The sequence below is a fragment of the Danio rerio genome, chromosome 13 (genome assembly GCF_052040795.2).
Source record: "Danio rerio strain M-AB ecotype USA chromosome 13, GRCz13ab, whole genome shotgun sequence".
NCBI lineage: Eukaryota > Metazoa > Chordata > Actinopteri > Cypriniformes > Danionidae > Danio > Danio rerio.
In genome coordinates, this window is record NC_141033.1 from 9,995,926 (window position 1) to 10,015,202 (window position 19,277).

The following is a 19,277-nucleotide window of genomic DNA, read 5'->3' on the forward strand; positions in this document are numbered from 1 at the left end:
GTACAACCAAAATACATTTGAGATCTACATCTACAGTTACATTATTAAGGTTATATACATGGCCACCCCCTCCATATATTATCTTTACCAGCAGACTTCATTCAAACCCAAACGACAACATAAGACTAAACTGGAAAAAAGGAAACATCACGTCACACAAGCCATAAAAACTATCTCAGATCGTCTCACTAAATTCTCCCGTGGATAGCGAACTGTATCTGATGTACCAAGCGACAGGACAGCACCCGCTAAAGCTAAACCTGGACGCTTCGCATCGTTTCGTATCAATTTATCTATGGAAAAAAAACGAAGAAATTAAATATTTTGGAATTTTAAACCACATTGTGTTTTTGGTGTGATTTGCAAGCGCGTAAAACGATACCACAACAATGGCGACTCTGTAATACAAAACAGACAAGCAAGAGGATGGACGTAAACCCCACTCTCCAAAATATTCTCATATAATAGAACAAAGGCTCTCAATACACTTTGGCCTCTTCACTGAAGAGAGCTAGACCATTCCATCAATAAAGATCTGTTCAATGGTTGTTTTGGGTGGGATTGACTTTCTAAGAAATAAGAGCAATGCTGTGGTGTACTTTCTTTCCCCTTTTATCTGCCTGCGTTTCCTCTGGAGGGAAAAAAAAAAAAAAATCAACGATTAAAAAAAAAAAAGGGAAAAAAAATTAAAAGTCCTGTTTATTTAACCTCTCGGTTTACCCTTGTGTATGCATCATGCCGCAACGTTTAATTCATTGAGAAAATGGAAAACTAGATTTTGTACAAGATACCACAATCTCATCTTGCAAAATAAATGGAGACTTTGTGCCCGTTTCGATCGGGAGGAAGTGTCGGCTCTTCTGCTGCGTCTCTGCAGAGTTTTAGTCGATTTTCACATTTGTGTAGATCTTCCTCACAAAGGCACTTGTTCCCATGTAACCCACCGCTCCTGATAACGAAAAGGAGAGGTGTTGTGTTCATAACGCTGCATTCCCATGTAGGAGCATTTGATTTAAGAGGGGCTTTTCTTGTACTCACCACACATGATTCCCAGAGCAGTGCTGAACACAGCCATGTAGCCAAAGTAGAATGACGTCTGGAATAAGCCATACATCCTGGGGAATCAATTCAGAAATCAATTAATGATATGTAGTTATAACTTATGTGGATAAATTCAGAATAAGATAAGACTGGTATATATTTTGCACTGTCAGTGTAAAAAAAACAACAACAACAACAACAACAGTCACTTTCACTTGTCAGTTCACTTGGCACTCATCCGAGACAAAGTCCAATCTAAATAAATGGGTGAATCCTGAAAATTCAAAAACTGCTTGCAGAAGGCACGGTTCAATTACACATATAAAATCAGCAGCAGAATCTGAAGTAATCTGAAGTGGTTGTTGCTTGAGCCCTACTTGTGTTTAAAAATGTACTTTGCCAGAGCTACTGCAGGTATGCAAAGATCAGTGAGACACCAATCTCCTTTAAGACTGTTTCAATGGTAATCAGAAAATGCAGTTACAAACACTAGAAGGCAGAACTCATTGCAAAGACAACCGGACGACATGCGTCAAACGCAGACACATATACTGTAGGCTACATTCCAGTCCAAATTATTATGCCCTTCAATGTACGTCATTAATTACATTAAACATGTGCCCACTACATTCAGAACAACATTCAAATCTCCCAATATAAAAAAAAATACATACAAAAACTCGTATTTACTCCAGCACACCCACATAATTATAATTACATCATTCTTAATTCATTTGGCCTGCAGTGCTTGCCAACAACATGAAGCCTGTTAGCAAAGAATGTATGCCTTTTTGCCATTTTAATGGGTTTTATTTTTTCTCTTGAAGTTCCCAAGTATATCTATTTTGTACTTGGTGTAAAATTGATGAATGTAAATATATGAAGTCAAACAAATAAAAATATTTCAGCAAAAACTAAGCTATTTGCATTAGACAAAATAAGGATCCAGACGGGTTAATATAGGAAGTTTTTAACATCTTGTAAGTGTGTGTGTGTTTGTGTGTGTGTGTGTGTGTGTCTGTGTATACAAGGAGCAAACATCTTTTTTTTTTAACTTTTGATAAAAGGAATTTACACAAGTTGAGAGACTTAGGATAAATAAATTAGTGTTTTTAAAATGTAAAGCATTCATATATATAACAACATTAGTAAACAAAACAAACTCACTTTGTTTTGAAGAAATAGTAGTAGAAGGAGTACATGTAAACATAAACTGCTGTTGACGCTGCAGAGAGAAAGCTTGTCCACTGCCTGAATGACACAAAAATGAAAATAACATTAATCTTACATTAATTACTGTCATGATGTCATCTGGCTATGATGCATATGTCTCAACAACACATTTTAAACGCCTCTGTGGTCTGATTCCAAATCCCCTTGGAAGGAAAGATGTAGAAACTAAATTAAAATGCACGAGCAAAACAACATTTCCAAAGACAATACGCCTTTACCATCTGTAGTCTTCTGCATTGAGAAGAAAGTAGGTGCAGACAATGGTGACGCAGACAGTAACGATGCACAGGATCACCAGCACCAGCATCATAAATCCATACACATAGTAAATCTTGTAGGCCCAGAAAGATGTGAAAATGAAGTACCTAAAGGGAGACATGAGGCGCTTTTTAATCTTACAGATATTTCAGACATATATATACATACATACATATATATATATATATATATATATATATATATATATATATATATATATATATATATATATATATATATATATATATATATATATCCAGAACAAGTCTGCAGACTTACATTTCAATGAATATCGAGCCAAATGGAAGGATGCCACCTAAACACACGATAACTGCTGGCTCCATAAACCTGTTAATCAGAGAAAGATTGATTTGTTAGGCTATAACTATCAATTTCTGCATTTATTAAGTATTTATATTCAGATCACTTATTTGAGTATTAGGTAATTATGCTCAGAATTTTTTTTTTAAAAACCTGGACAAACATAAAAGCCAATAATGATGCAACACTACACAGATTCACATTGCATTGTTTGGTACAAGACTTTTGGTTCGGTGCTCAAGTCCTTTTCAAAAACCCAGCTGTGTGCATCTGAGAAAGCTTCTGCAGTGTTGTGTTGAACTAGCTATACATGTGTGTGTGTGTTCTTAAATAATTAATAATCATAATTCCATAAAAAATAAATAAACAGACAATATTCTGGTCACACTTTAATTTGATGATCTGTTTGTTGAATTTAAGTTACATTGCATCTACGTGCCAATTAATTCTCATTAGATTATAAGCAGACTGTTAGGTTGGAGTTAGGGTTAGTGCAAGTTGACATGTACTTGCAAAGTTTCTTACAGTCAGTTAAATGTCTGTTGAAGGAGCATATCGAAACATTAAGCAGACAGTCTACTAATACTCAAATGGACCATCAAAATAAAGTGTTACCAACATTTATTATATAAATTTGATATTGGCCACACAATTTAAGATTTTTACATTTTTGTTTTATCAGTTTAAATGTTTAGCAGTTTAATGGGGTATATGCCGAAGCATGCTAATAGGACTTTTAATTTGCCAGTAACCTGGGTTAAGCGCTTCCGGCGTATTGAATGCCAATGCAAAATCCGGTGCGTTTAAGGTCTGTTTTCTTTAAAAATCAGCGATCTCCACAAGTTGAGTGATATCCGATTTAAAGTGGGTCTCAGATTGTACAAGAAGCACTGCATTAAATTACATTTCCCCCGCCATATCTTTATAATATGAGCATTTATTTTACCCCAGTATATTCAATGGAGCTTCTGCGTTAGCCTGCTGATTCTGATGGGCGCGTGCGAGTAAACAGCTTTTTGCCTCGTTTTACGCTTGAGCAACTAAATAAATGCTAAAGTTTATTTAACTGAATGTATTTTAATGACATTACAACATCGATGCTGTATAAGGAACCGTATAAAATGGTAAAAAGTTCACAATAACAGGTCACCGGAAGTGTATCAGCATGGGAACTGCACTAGCTCGGCATATACCCTATTGTGACTTCGGTATTTAATATGTTTATACTTTGTACCTCAATGTCAGGACAGATCCACACAACGCCGCTAGATGGCAACACTTAATTCGGTTAATGGTCTTGTGTCAACAGAATATAACTTTCCCTGTAGTTTAGTTGACTCTTTATTCCACCCTGATAAATAAACTACTAGTGAGTCAACAATTCGAACTGCAAAAATATTAAGTACAGTTAAATTGAGTAGCCTAATATACTTTAACATTCCAACCTCAAAAAAATAATCAAACATCGTTAGTAAGAGTATATCACTTTCCTTCGGCTTAGTCGGTTTTCAATAGCCTAGTTTTAATTATTTATAAAATATATCTTTATAAATTTGTAGTATCATCTAACCTTGTGACACTTTCAGGTATTATATTTGTGGTGCTAGGTTATAGCACTGGATTAATGAAGACATAAGGACAGATGATAAGCAGAGAATAATAACAAATGTGAGTCCTGCAGCTGTATTTGTTGTGTACATAGAGCGCATGTGGTCGTGACATGCAAATGTGAGTGCGGAAAAAGTTCACAGCCGTGCACGCAAAGCGATTTCATAGTCTTGCATATTGTTAGCGACTTAGTCACATTATAGGACTGCACAATTTCGTTATGTTATATACACAGTAGCCAAACAATTACATCCCTGAAAGACGTCTGGAATGAAGCGGGTCATCTGCTTTGATGACGAGGGAGACACACATCGAAGTGAACTGTGGATTTTGTCAATCATTACACCCCTAAAAGACAACTAAGCAGGTTTTAGGCAATCTGTGAAGTGTATATACCATTTCTTTTCTGGGATGGGTCTGGGTACAGCATTGACTCTACAAGGAAAGTTGGGCTGTCCGGAGAGGTTTCTGCCCAGGATCGTCCCCACCAGGTTCAGAGGTAGAATTACAAATAAGCAGATGCAGCACACCGCAACCTGATCAAACAAATGAGAAACATCACATTTCAACAAATACATTGCATACAGTACTGTGCAGAGCTATACACACTTGAAAATAGCTTCTATTATGCTTAGTCAGATATTAAATTAATTGTTGTGTGCAACCGAGCTGTCAGTTAACTTTAAAGGGCAGTATCAATTTATAGATTAAAGTACATCATAAATTGGTCAACTGTCTGAAAGAAGTCAGTCATTTCAACCCTCCTGAACACACCCATTTACGTTTGTAACTTTTGATTTTATGATATGAAAGCAAATCCACTTTTGCTTGCATTTACAAAGAACAAGGGCTTGCACATCCCACACCAAATTTATGATTTATAAAAATACAAACTTAACAGGAGAATGTGCGCATATAAGTAAACTATTAGTAAACATATCTGCCTTAAATATTCACTTGAAATCATAAGAGCATAGTCAGTATTAAACAAAAATAATTACTTATTCTGACATATGTTTACTTGTAGGAAGGTTTCTATGCAAAGTTTTATAAAGGAGTCCCCAGGGCTGGGTAAGTAGATCATAAAATTAATTGTATGTCTGGCCTTAGAGTGCTTTCATACCTACACTTTTGTTTCGGAACCTGTCTCGTTTGCCCAGTTAGCGCGGTTTGATTGGCATATGTGAAACCAGCAATCGCGATTGGATCCGCGCCAAAACAATCGCTCCAAGATCGCTTGAATGAGATGGTCTCGGCTCGATTGAAACAAACTCTGGAGCGGATCGATTGTAGTGAGAAAACAAAATGATCCGCGCCTGGTTATATCAGTGTTTTATGGATATGTAATAGGCATACGGCTATATGAAGAAAGAATTATGAGTAGTGCGGGAGATCATTCAACAGACATCCCGGAAGTTTCGGTAGTCTCCCACAAATGCACAGACACTACAGGATGCCCGCAAACAAGTGATAATCTCTGTTACACAAAAGCTGAAAACCTGTAACCATTCACTTCCATAGTAGGAAAAACAAGGACTATAGAAGGCAATGGTTACAGGTTTACACAGCTTCTTTTGTGTTCAACAGAGGAAAGTCAAACCAGTGAAGGGTAAGTAACCCCAGAATTGTAATTTTTGGGTGAACTATCCCTTTAAGTAGCACTTGAACATGCTCTTAAGGCTGATTCATAATTCTGCGTCAAAAGCCAGCGTATGCTACGGCGCTGACGCATAGCCCTTCGCCGTGGCCATCGCTGATGTGCACCTCTCAAAATATGTAACTACACGTCGCAACGACGCATAGCGCAAGCTCTGTGATTGGTCAGCTTGGTAGCACTAACGAGTCTGGGCGGGACCGAGAGCCGCGTGAATGGCGCGACCCTGAAGAAGCGAGTGTTTACAAGTGTGGAGTCCCGTGAAAGAGTTCCGGATAGAAAGTTTTGTTTTGTGTTTACCTCAGTTAAAGTTGTTGCACGTCCGCCGGTTCCTGCCTCAAAATGAGCGAGTTTGAGCCACTAGTACATCCCGGAAGTGTTCAGGAAAACCAAAAAAAGCAGCGAAGAAAATCGACACAAAGGAACATTTACACCTCACTGCCAACTAGCGTTTCGGAAGTGTTAATGCAGAACAACAGAGACAGCGCGCAGAAGAATAAATGCACAGCCACGCACGTTGCATGCGCCATGGGTTACGCTGGGCACTTGATGCAGAAGTATAAATCAGGCTTAAGTCGTTAAAGCCCTATGTGTTTGAAGAGAGGGTTATAAGGTCACCTGCAGGACAACCATCAGATTACACCTTTAACTTTATTCAGGTGTAGTGTGATTATAAATAAAGGATTTGATTGTATTTCTATTGAACACTTTATTACTCTTTTAATATAATTATTATATCAACTAAGTAATTAAAAGAGCAGGGTTGGAAAAGAAATACACATCTTACATTGAAAACAAAAATGGTAAAAAAGATTGTTCAAACATTTTGCCAGTGCCTCAACCTGTCAGTAGGTGCTTAATTTAATTTTGATTGCTGATACACCTGAAATGACGATTAAAGGTTAAACGTTCGGATGCGACTCCATTTAGGTTATATTTCAGCACTTGCCAAATGGACAGCGACTCCCGTGTAGAACCTTTTTTAGATGTTTATGAAACAAACGAATAATTGCAATGAGCATTCGTAAACCTTGCACATAGAGAATGCTAGAACAGAGAAAAGAGACGCTGCAGCAGTGTTTATCATTAGAATATTTGAGCGTTGTATTTTTTATTTATTTTTTGTCAGGATGGATTTAAACATAATCAGAGCAGTCAATGCAAAATGAGGAACTTTCAATTGCATAATACAGGTATTTAAACCATGGTGTAAATGACTTCCAAAAGGACTTTGAACTTTATAACACCACTAGCATGCAACAAACAAATCAAACTGTCCACATTAACATTAAGATTTAAAATAAATGACTCTTTCCCAACTCACCATAGTGCCGAATGGGATTGCTCTTGAGGCATGGTAGTAGATGGCGATGAAGTTGATGAAGAACGCTGTACCACACACCATTGCAGGAATCAGGAAGGCTCCAATAAACATCTGCTTTATCCATCTCCTCCCTGCAAAAAAATAAACAAATAAAAAAAAATAGTAGGTAAAGAAACAACAGGATACTTTCATCCCTAACATTTGACTGGATTGACTGGAACAGCTTCAAAGGGCTCATTTAAAGGATATTAATATTAAGAATGTCTCTGCTTCAGCACTTGAGATTAATTAGTTTTAACATTATATAGTATGTTAAATGATGAAATTGTAATAAATAGAAGCAAAAAAGCATTTAACCTGACAGACTACTAACTTGTGTATGTAAAAACGAAAGAATTCAAATGAAAAATCATTTGGAGGAAATTAATTGGGATTATCAGTTTAATCATTATGCAGCATAAATAAAACTAGTGAGTAATATATAAATAACACCATCTGACATATAAAAAAATTGATAGTACTTTGATTTGAATCTAGATTCTATCTGGACCTAAATATAACTAGCTACATATTTACTAACTCATTGTAAATATATTTGGAGCTTTCCTTTAAGCAGATGTTACATGTTTTAGTTTGCATACCTCCTTGTTTTGCATATAGGCTTCCACCAAAGTAGCCATTGACTGGAGACGTGGCAGCATAAACAAATATGGCTGTACTCAACATGGACCCTCTCCTACAAAAGCATGAGATTTTATTAATGAAACCAATATTATCAAGAACATTTTTCAACAGATTGTTTTTATCCCTTACAGTCCCTATTTCCATATTTCCAAATGTTTATTGCGGCTACACATTATTTCATTTTTAATTCAGCCCTGTAAATGATAATTAAATAATACAAGGGTATAGCTAGTTCATTTGAAATTGTCCTATTAATCATAGGTGAAACTTACTCTGTATACAAGTCCTCAATCATGGCCAAAATGATGACTATAAGGGAAACTGAAAAAATTTGACAGCCAGAGCCAATGAGGGAGGAGAAGATCAGCGGGTGACTGGATGGCCTGAACACATCCCCGTGAACCTGCTTCCAGCCATATTCATCACCAAGATCACGATCCTGATTGAGAGATTAAAAAAAAAAAAGAAGTAGAAGAAAACAGAATACAGGTTAAATGCAGAGAGATTTCAACCCTGGAAAGAAAAAATTAGGATTAAATTACAGAGCTGTAAACATTGTGAGGTTGTAAATCAACATGGATACAACAAATTATGGGTGGTAGGTGTGACCGAAATTCTAGAGATGCTCTGATCAATCAACTGAAGATTGGCATCAGCCGATAATCACATTTAATGACTCGATCGAGACTCACCAATTAGGCCGATTTTATGAACAAATAACAGGTGTTCGTTTAGGATTTTACAAGCAGAGGAAGACACACATGCACTTTTTATATCATCAATTTTACATCAATTTTTATATCCGTGTTATGTTATTTTCTGTAAAGCTGCTTCTGGCCATAATATGTTTACACCTAAATGGTAAAAAGAAATGCGTTTAAGGGATTATATGCAACATTCTTAATTTATTCACTAAGGTAAGGCAAGATCTCCACTTAAGTGTCATACTTGGATGGAAAATGTGCTTTGAGGCATTATAAAGCTTGAAGCATTAAAACTGGTACTCAGTATCGGCCGATCACCACAATAAAGTATTGGAACTCTGTATCAGCTGCAAAAATCCTGATCGGAGCATCTCTACTAAATTCTATTTCACTGTATGGGTAATTTTATTTCTGAGAATTTATATATTTCACCATATATTTTTTCCAAAAAAATCTATAAAAAATGTAATAAATAAACATAAATACTTCAATAATTTAAAGGATTTCACATTTTTCTTTTATTTGGACACTTGTTAAATATAGTAGGAATGGGCAATATTGGGTTTTAATGATTTTTCAAACTCCTTCAAGCTAAGCTAATGCTAATATCTTTTTTTGTTTGTGCGTTTTGAGAAGTATTCATTTACAGGTTAACTTAGAGATTTTATTCCCCAGTCAGCTTCTCTCAATGAATTAAAATCAGACTTGTGACTTTATGACTCCAAGCAATCCTTTGTTCGTTGATAGAAGACAATTTTTCTTTAATTTTTTATTAGTGTAACACTGCAACTCCCCCGAGTAAATATATATATTTACTGTAGCGCTATACAAGTGAATATTTAATTTGATGAGGGATACTGTACACAGAGTTATTCTGTACTCACATTCGAAGTTGGTAATACAAAACAACTAATTTAAAAATCATAGATAAAATTTTCATCTCAGATTGTTGACCTGATTTTACTACAAGCGCTCCATTCAGCACTTCCTCTTGTGTGATATTTTGTTCAGACAGACCCTCTTAGTTGGGCAGACTCCCTTATTTACATACACATAATTAAAACTACTACTGGTCTATTATTACCAATGTGTCAGAAAAAAAAAAAGCTGAAAGGATTTTTAAAACAGATTTGTTTCAGAATACAAAAAATGTTCACCATGTCATCCATTTCCTCCTCTTTGCTGTATCTGGCATAGTCTTTCCTTAATGTTCTCATCAGGATCATTGAAACAAGGCCCACCAGGAAAATCACCATCATGAATGAGTTGAATATTGAGAACCAGTGAATCTGTTATGTGCATAAATCACACACAAACAAATGGATTTAATATACAATTCAGAACGTTTTATATTCCCTTAGAAAGAAATAGCACAACATTTTTTAAGACTTACTCTGTGTTGAAAGAAAGATGGATCAAGGTATTTGTCAAATCTATCCTCAAATTTCACATCAGATTTCTTCCACTTGACCTGTAGAGATGATCACAAATAATTTAATATCACATGTGCATGAGAAAGAGGCTAACGGTGTAAAGAAGCACTGATGCATTTCACACAATATTAAGCATTCATATTAATTTTATAGTTCAATTTACCCATTATTAGCACAGAATTGCATGTTTATGAAGGTCAGGAAAACTTCACTCACAGAGTATGACATGGGAATTCTCGTGTTTGGAACAAGCTTAACCTTGCCCTCACTGGTTAGGTTAACATCCACAATTCTGTTCCCATTATGTCCGATCTCCAGCTTTTTGTAAGTCCAAAGGTAATAGTCCTCTCCATTCTCATCAGCTTCACCAACAATTCCTTTAAAAAAAATTATAATAATTAAATGAAGGCAAAATGCTTATTCTTAAATCACTAAAATTTGTATAAATAAACAAGCAAATAAAATTTTAAATATAATGAAATCTTTTAAACTCACTGATAGCTTTCTCAGCCTCAAAAATAACCACTATCACAACCTCATGCTTTACAAAGCAGTCAGATCGTAACAAATACATCTGGCATACATTATTTCGTTTAAATATTGTTTCGTCTACTTTATTACATTACACATAATGAATAAATTGCAAATGCCAAGTAAAACCATTAAAAATCAAGTAAAAACATTTTCAATTTGTCAAGAAAAAAAACTATGTATAAGGATTATGTTTTAAATGAAGGATCAAAACTAAGACTGAGGAAAAAAAAGAACCAAAAATATATTTCATTAGAATAATATATTAATAACTATTTGTCAAAATGTCCCATGGAAAAAAAACATATTCTAAATACTTCAATAAAATCAGTTTTTCCTTCCAGGCACTGAAAGCTGTACTTTTTGTGTTTTAGGTAAAGATTAAAAATGCGTTATCTGAGGTACAAGAGCATTAAAAAAACAGTCAGTTGATGGTAAGCTTCCAAAACATTCACTCATAATGGAACTTTTCAAAATAATTTTTGTGCCAGTGGCTACACCATCATGACTGTTGACTTGAGTCACTCAGGCAGGGAATGGACATGCTCAGGGCATTTGCTGCTAAGCTGACATAACCATATCCTGACTGACTGGGAGGAAACACTCATTGGTCTGATGGAGGATGGGTTGGTCTGATGGAGGATGGGTTGGAACAGGGTAAGAAATTTTACAAATTATAAATACCATGAGCTTAAATTATGACTGAAGTTTGAAAAAAATAATATTTAATTCCTCCATTACAAAGATTGTTAAAGCTACATCAGTATCAAATGTTGAATGCCTTGTTAAACTTAATGGCATGAAGGGTCTTGTTCATGAATGGTTTTATTCACCTAAGGCTGGATGGGTTTTACACTGATCAAGTTCACGTTTAGTTTAAGCAAACTGAGTTTTTGGGCTCAAGAATGTGGGTTGGTTTAAATCGGGTATGTTGCTATGGTAACTTGCCTGTCTGTTTGCTCAATTTCTCAATTTCAGCTGAATGCAGTCCAAAGGCAAATCACAAACTCTGGGTTAAAACCCCCGAGTTAACAGAGAAGCTACATTAAGCATCAGGAAACTACTTAACCTGATCTCAAACAGGCTGTACAGGCCGTACAAGCTAGGAAACAGTGCACAAACTAATGCACCTTTTTTCAAACCTTCTCTTTGGATTTTTAAAAACACTTCTTTTATTCACAGTGATGCTCCTCACAGGGCATTTGTAATGACACATGGACACCATCTCAGAGCAACATCTCAGCATTGTCAAATGTAGCATAATGGAAAACAATACTCCTTAAACCTGGTTTATAGATCTGTGTCAAGTGACTCACGGCGCATGCAACGCGTGTAGCTGTGCATTTATACCTCTGCGCGCTGTTTCTGTTGGTCTGCAATAAACTTCCGAAAAGCTAGTTGGCAGTAGATGTTGATATTTCTCAGTGTCGAGTTCCTTCGCTGTTGTTTTGTTTTTTACGAACGCTTCCTTAAATGTACAAGTGGCTCAAATTCGCTAATTTTGAGGCAGGAACCGGCGGACGTGCAACAACTTTAATCATAAGGTAAACACAAAACAGCAGTCTCCATCCGGAGCTTCTTCACTGGACTTCACAGTTGCGGCTCTCAGATCCGCACACACTCGTCAGCGCTACCAAGTCGACCAATCACAGAGCTTGCGCTACATTTTTTGAGAGGTGCACGTCAGTGACGCCGGTGGCCATGGCGAGGGGCTATGCGTCGACACGTAGACTGGGCCATAGCATACGCGTGCGCTTGGAGCAGAAGTAGAAATCAGCCTTTAGATAGGTTCAATTGTGAGAAACATTCTGCAGATTTCCACTACATCCAGCTCCAAAATGCTTTCTTGATCATTTCTAGGGCAGCCTATCAGGACATAACTTGGCAGGAAGCATTTGTGCATGAAGGTACCCTGCTATGCTGATTAAATAAGAACTTAGAAATAAATCAGTTTTGAAGACCAACATCAATAATGTCTTGCTAGAAATGACATCCAAGGTGGGGAAAGTTGGCCAAAAGCACATTTAAACACAAACGAACCAAAACTGCAAGTTTCAGATGCCATCTTAATTTTTTAGCCAAGCTTTCACAACAAAGCAAAAAAATGCGGGATATCAGACAGCAGAGGACAAAGCTATGCTTCCTTTTAAAAATCTGATGAATGCATCTCTGTATAAATGTTGACACGATCATTGGATTCAGACGTGTCATGTTGCCTTCCTGTATTCATATGCTGCCTGAAGCATATTTCAGCTTTCAAATGCAGACTAGTAATCCTGACGGCCTTGATTAGCTGGTTCAGGTTTGTTTAATGATGACTGGAGCTCCAAGAACAGGTTTGGACACCCCTGAACTAAAAACATACTGATCAACACGTCCATTAGGACTTTAAAAATTGTGTCAACTGCATTTTCAGCCAAGGCAAAAGTACAATAGAAAGTCTCTACATACAAGAACAATAGATAGCCGAAGATCAGGTTAATCTTTAAACATGATTAAAGTTGCAAACTGCTGGATTCCAAACATATATTAGTATCACCCACAAAGACCTCATCTAGTCCTTTTGCTGTCTAAAAAAAATTGTCCGAAGATATTTTGTAATTTTGCCTGAAAATTACATTCTCCCATTCACAGCTACTCAATTTCAAACTGAGTTTAGTTAAAATAAAGACAATGAGCAAAAAATAAATAAAACCCCAAAAAGCTAACAAATGAAAAATCAAAAATGTTTATTTGCCAAACGATCTGAAATTATCCAAGAAAAACATTCAAAGAATGCAAACGAAAATACATAAAAATAAAATGGAAAGTGAAAGTATAATAAAAGCCTATTACTTGATTAATTATCCTATTAGTAATATTCAAGGTAATATTCAAGCTCTGTTTCAGATTTAAACGGGTCCATTGTCAACAGGGTAAACATGCGGACCTTAACCAAAACATAAGTGAAATCTGCTTAAATTTGCAAAGCAACAGTAAACGTAACTGAATGTTTACTCGATAAAACCACACAAAACAAACAAAAAAAACTTTAAAAGGTATCTGCTGAAATAAACCAGAGCTTTGGCTTTGTACACTTAGAAAAGAACAGACTTGTCAATAACTCTGTGTTCGCAGTTACTCACCCCAGATGGGAAGGTCATCTATGTACATTTGGTACCAGTAGTGGTTCTTGATGGCATAGACAAATGCATCTCTTTTAGGTTTGTCAAGTTCAATGTCACAGTATGTCGTCTGCAACACCTCCTCTGCAAGACAAATCCACAATGCATTCACAAAAGCAATACTACTCTATTATGATAATATTTTACTAACCAAACTCAAATGAACAAGAAAATGGAATTTACATAGTCGCACTATTCAATGCTTATGGATGTCCATAAGCTTCGTTTGAACTGGTTAGCATGTTAGTGACATTAATGTGTGACCATACCTTTGAACTTGATGTCCAGACCGCTGAACTCCAATTCAACCCCCTGTAGCGCCTCTCCTAATGTCTCATGATAATGACTAATAGTTTTTTTCGTTCCCACACAGAACGGTAGGGAGAAGTACTTATAGGTCTCCTGTCGGTTGTGATAAGGGCCCACTGTATTCATCCATAAAACCACCTCTTCTTTATCTGTGTACTGTAGGAGAAAGAAACAGTCTTAGCATCCATTTCTAATATCAGAATCTACTTCTTTGTGATTATTATTCAACGTCAGATGTCACCATTTAAAAGAAACTAAATTTGTCTCCATTTTACTTCTGAACAATTCCCTGAAAAGAGCAAAATGTAATAATATCTGAACAAATTACGCACACACACAATGCCATCCAGGCTCAAACCCATTTTTGATTCAAGATGATAACATTTAGCTGGCAGGAAAGACATTTCATAATCGGGCCACTGATATAATGCACATTGATGTAATGCAACCAAATCCCAAACTAAATAACGATCAAATAAACTAATATGGCTTCTAGAAAAAAAAGCATCAAGTCATTTGTCCAATATTACATTTCATTTAGGATTTCATGACTATTCACACTTTAAAAGTTAACTCACTGTCATTCTAAACCCCATGGTACACAAAATATTGTGCAATCACCCTCTTATTTTAAACTGCTTATAATAAACCACAAGTTAACAATTAATCCTGGGTTTATTCAAACACCATCTATACACACTCTAACTCCTAAACTTTGAGTTAACGTCCTTATTTGTGGTAACAGTGTCATTCACTGGAGGAATGCAGCACTTTTGCTCTTCCTCATTGTATATTTTGGAGTTTTCAAAATATAAAAATAAGAATAAAACTCTTTTTCTTTCCAAATGACATATTGACATCACTATTTCACATTGTCCCTTTAAAAGCTGAAACATGCAGTTTTTGTTATGGTCCAAAAGCATGTAAATATGAGAGATGTGATTGGATACTAGCCATAACGTTCCAAACCAGCATCTTTTCGCACTCCAAATGTTTGGCACTGAATTGAGGGGTTTACTGTATGAAAGAGGTGTTAAATCTGCTCTAATTTTATATATTAGGAGAATAATGAATGACATCCTTTGTCAAGGGTTATTATTAGTACCCTGTTGTATGTTTGAGAAATGTTATAACTCATAATGAACTAAACAGAAGACAATAACAATGAAAGACAGACAATACATCACAATAGTTAACACCATTAACTGCTATAAATGAAATGTAATTTATTATGGAGTGGAATGGAGAATGGATGAATACTGAAAGTTATAATAATAAATTTAAAAAAAATCAGCTATTAATTATACACTAATATAATTCATAATCATGCTGTTTCAACTTGTAAGACTGAGATTCTTCTGAGGAATACAAGAATGAATTTTCAAAGAATACTGACTGAATGACTGATTTCCATAGTATGAAGGCAAATAAAAGCCATTGAGAAATTACCCAAAATATCTTCTTTTTTGTTTCCACCAAAAAAAAAGGAAAAAAAGAAAGCCCTTTAGATTTAGATTGTCAGTAAGGGTCAATAATTTATCACACTTTTTAAGTGAACTATTTTTTAAATCCTTTGAATTAAAAATGACAAAAAAAAAATGCAGTAAGGCAGGCAGGGCTTGAACCTGTAATTCAGGTAGTGTTACATAAACCTACGTGTGTGTAGAGAACAATTATAACGAGTAACGCAACACTCGTATCACTGGATGCAATGGTCTAAATAAAATTAACATGAAAATAAGTGGAAGAGATCACAACTGCACGTCTGTATAAATGAAACCCTAAACACTGTCTCCCACACTCTGAAGCATTCACTTCACATCGACACTGGTTTGAACACAAAGGGGCCCATTTGCCACAAGAAATACCTACACCTCTAGCGATGTGGGATGGCGTATATATGGCAACATAGCTGATTTTACGAACTATAATTCATCATTACAGATTACCAAAGAGATCATGGTAGAGTAAAAAAAACTGTCATGGGGAAAGAGTGCAAACTGTAAATATTCTAAATCTAGAATTAAACTGTCATGTGCTGTACCGCTGATGGTTTTTATTTTTCGTTCAAAAAATTGAGAATACAACTGTAAATGTCTAAAATAAAGATTTGTTTGGTAAGAATCTTTAGGTCAGAACCGCAGAAAGACATTATCTATGCTTCCACCCAAAAATGCTAATTAACTTTTAAGCGATATTCCAGTTTTGCACATAAAGATGTGTGCATAAAGCAGTGTTTCCATCCAACAAGTCAAAGAGAACAAAATCATCACGTCCTGATTAACTGGAGCCAAATACCAACAGAAGAAATGCAATTTGCTGCGGTAGGAGAAGCTGGATGAATCTTTTCTTCATTTATTAAATGACTTGCGCCTCAGAAGACAGTATGCAGGCACAAAGGTGGCGTCTGAAGGTGTGATATTAACAATATAAAATACACTTACAATGAAATGGTTAAGCGGTTTAAGAATGACCAAAACAACATTTGAGATGTTTTACAATGTGCTCATCCTGCTGGGTTGTCCATTCACACACATTTTTATCATCACATGATCTCTTACAACAAAATCACATGACTATTTAATTTGCCTACTGGAATTTGTTTGATAAATGGGTTTCCATTGTAGTTTATGCACATATTTTCTTATCTAATAAAAAGTTTATCCTACTCAGTTATATACATTTTACAATTTAGGCGCATCTTGCCGTTTCCATCAACCGTTTTAAAAATAGGAGGATGGAAACGTACAGTAGCTGCAGATTGACTTGTAAAAATATAGTCCAAGTAAAAGCCTTACTGTGTTCTGACACAGACTTAGAGAATTCAAAGTCACAATGAAACAAGTATTGTGTTTTCTTTCTTATTGATGTAGTTTACGAGATTACTGAAAAAGTACAAAAATAAAAGTAAAGATGAGTCGAAAAACTAAAATGTTTACACAACAACAGCAATCTGAAGACAAACTTTTGCAAACAAATTTGCGCTACTGTTTTTGATTTTGTAAAAACGGTGATGTCACGCGCACAAGTATTACATGTTCCATCTACAGGCATGTCAAAAATGTTAAAAACAAAGAAACAAAGCTAATTAGGGGATTTTAAGTAAGCGAGTATGTATTTTACTTATTTATAGACAAAATTAAAATCAACTACTGGCATGGCAGGCATAACATTTTTAATGTCGTTTTTGCACATTCATCTAAACAGGGATAGTTTTAACAATCCTGTCATTGAAACACAAACACACAAAATTACTTTTCTACTTTTTGATGCCACTGGTAGCCATTTCACCCTGCAGCCCAAGACCAGTTACTCACTGAAGCCAAGCAGGGCTGAGCCTGGTCAGTACCTGGATGGAAGACCACTTGGGAAAACGAGGTGGCTGTTGGAACTGGTTAGTGAGGCCAGCCGGGGGCACTCAACCTGCAGTCTGTGTGAGTCCTAATGCCCCAGTAATACCACACTGTCAGTGGGCGCCGTCTTTCTGATGAGACGTTAAACCGAGGTCCTGACTCTCTGTGGTCTTTAAAAATCTCATGGCACTTCTCGTGAAAGTGCAGGGGTGTAACCCCGGTGTCCAGGCCAAAGTCCCTCTACCGGCCCTAATGATCATGGCCTCCCAATCTTCCCCATCCACCAAATTGGTTCTATCATTGTCTACCAATAGCTGGTGTGTGGTGAGCGCACTGGCGCCGTTTTCCTGTGGCAGCCGTCGCATCATCCAAGTGAATGCTGCACACTGGTGGTGGTGTGGAGAGACCCCCCCTCCCTCATGATTGTGGAGCGTTTTGAGTGTATGACCTTACATTTTTGCTGTTTTCACCAGAAAAAAACTAAAAATGACATTTTGATAAAAACCATTATATTGTTTTTTTTAATTTAAATATTAAATTTATTTTGTCTATACAGACATACAATTCCCAAAGCAAACACTGTTATTGTGACTGTAAGACTGCACACTACAAATAAAATATACATGTATTGTAGGGCCAAATTGATGAATCAATTGCTCTTTGATTGTAAAGGTACCCACCATTTTAAAATAACAATTATTGTTAGCTCAAATAAGTTGTTATGATTTACTTACACACAATTTAGTATTGTAAAATGCATAATAAACAACTTGTCATCAAGACAATACTGACATCCCATCACAGTATTTCTGAAGCAGCATTCCTGCAACCATAGCTGCTTTTAATTTACGTGTATATTGTTTCGCATTGAATAATTTTAATAAAAGTGTGGACGAACCGGATGTGTGTATGTACAGACGGACATATTTTAGCTAACGACGGTTAGCCGACAGAAGAGTAACCTCATTCATACATACACAACTAAAACAAACAGTACACCAACACATCGAGAGGCTATGTTAAAATATTATTACACTTGATATGGTTCATGCAAAAATGACTGCGAACAGAGCCGCTGCTGTTTGCCAACATAATGTAATGAGATAGCTGATGCTAGGCTAGCCGCGTAGCTTCTGATGTGTTTAACGTTAGCATTTCTAACCTAGACACAGAGCAGTTAAATCAGTTAGCATGTCAGTTGTTATGAGTTTATTTCCGTTCTTTACTCTTGACACTGCAACCCGAACAATATCCAGCGTCTCTCGAGAATACACATACCGAACACAGGGCTTCATGGCCCGCAGTTTATCTTACCTTGTGCTCGTGTTCATCTGCTCGAACTGGTATAAACGAACTAAAAACAGCCGTCAAGACAACCACTTCAAACGTCCACTTGCAGAGCCCCATGGTTTTCTAGGGAAAATTCTGCGACTGATTTGAAATGGTATCTTTTTGGGGGCTATCCCACCTTCCTTCTTCCTGGTTCTATGACAGTGGTTGTCTTAGGATGCTCACATACGAGTTTGTCGTAAAATTGTTCAGCGAGTGATCAGCGCGTACAACGCTGATTGGTAGGAAGAGGTCACGTGAGTTATGTTGACCTATTGTTAGAGAGTGCGATGAGTCAACGATGAGGAATGAAACCCTCCGCTTCGCCACC

At 36.3% G+C, this 19,277-nt stretch overlaps 1 protein-coding gene across 1 annotated transcript; it reads right to left on the reverse strand.

Annotated features, from left to right (window-relative positions):
• Positions 1-682: 682 nt before the first annotated feature.
• Positions 683-19,121, reverse strand: tm9sf3 (transmembrane 9 superfamily member 3). The gene is given in 15 exon segments (NM_213389.1): positions 683-949; positions 1,039-1,115; positions 2,209-2,292; positions 2,493-2,639; positions 2,812-2,880; positions 4,858-4,997; positions 7,440-7,570; positions 8,081-8,175; positions 8,396-8,562; positions 9,985-10,116; positions 10,221-10,298; positions 10,477-10,637; positions 13,917-14,039; positions 14,225-14,420; positions 18,932-19,121. Coding segments are annotated over 15 exon segments (1,761 nt in total). The 5' UTR covers positions 19,025-19,121; the 3' UTR covers positions 683-881.
• Positions 19,122-19,277: the final 156 nt, after the last annotated feature.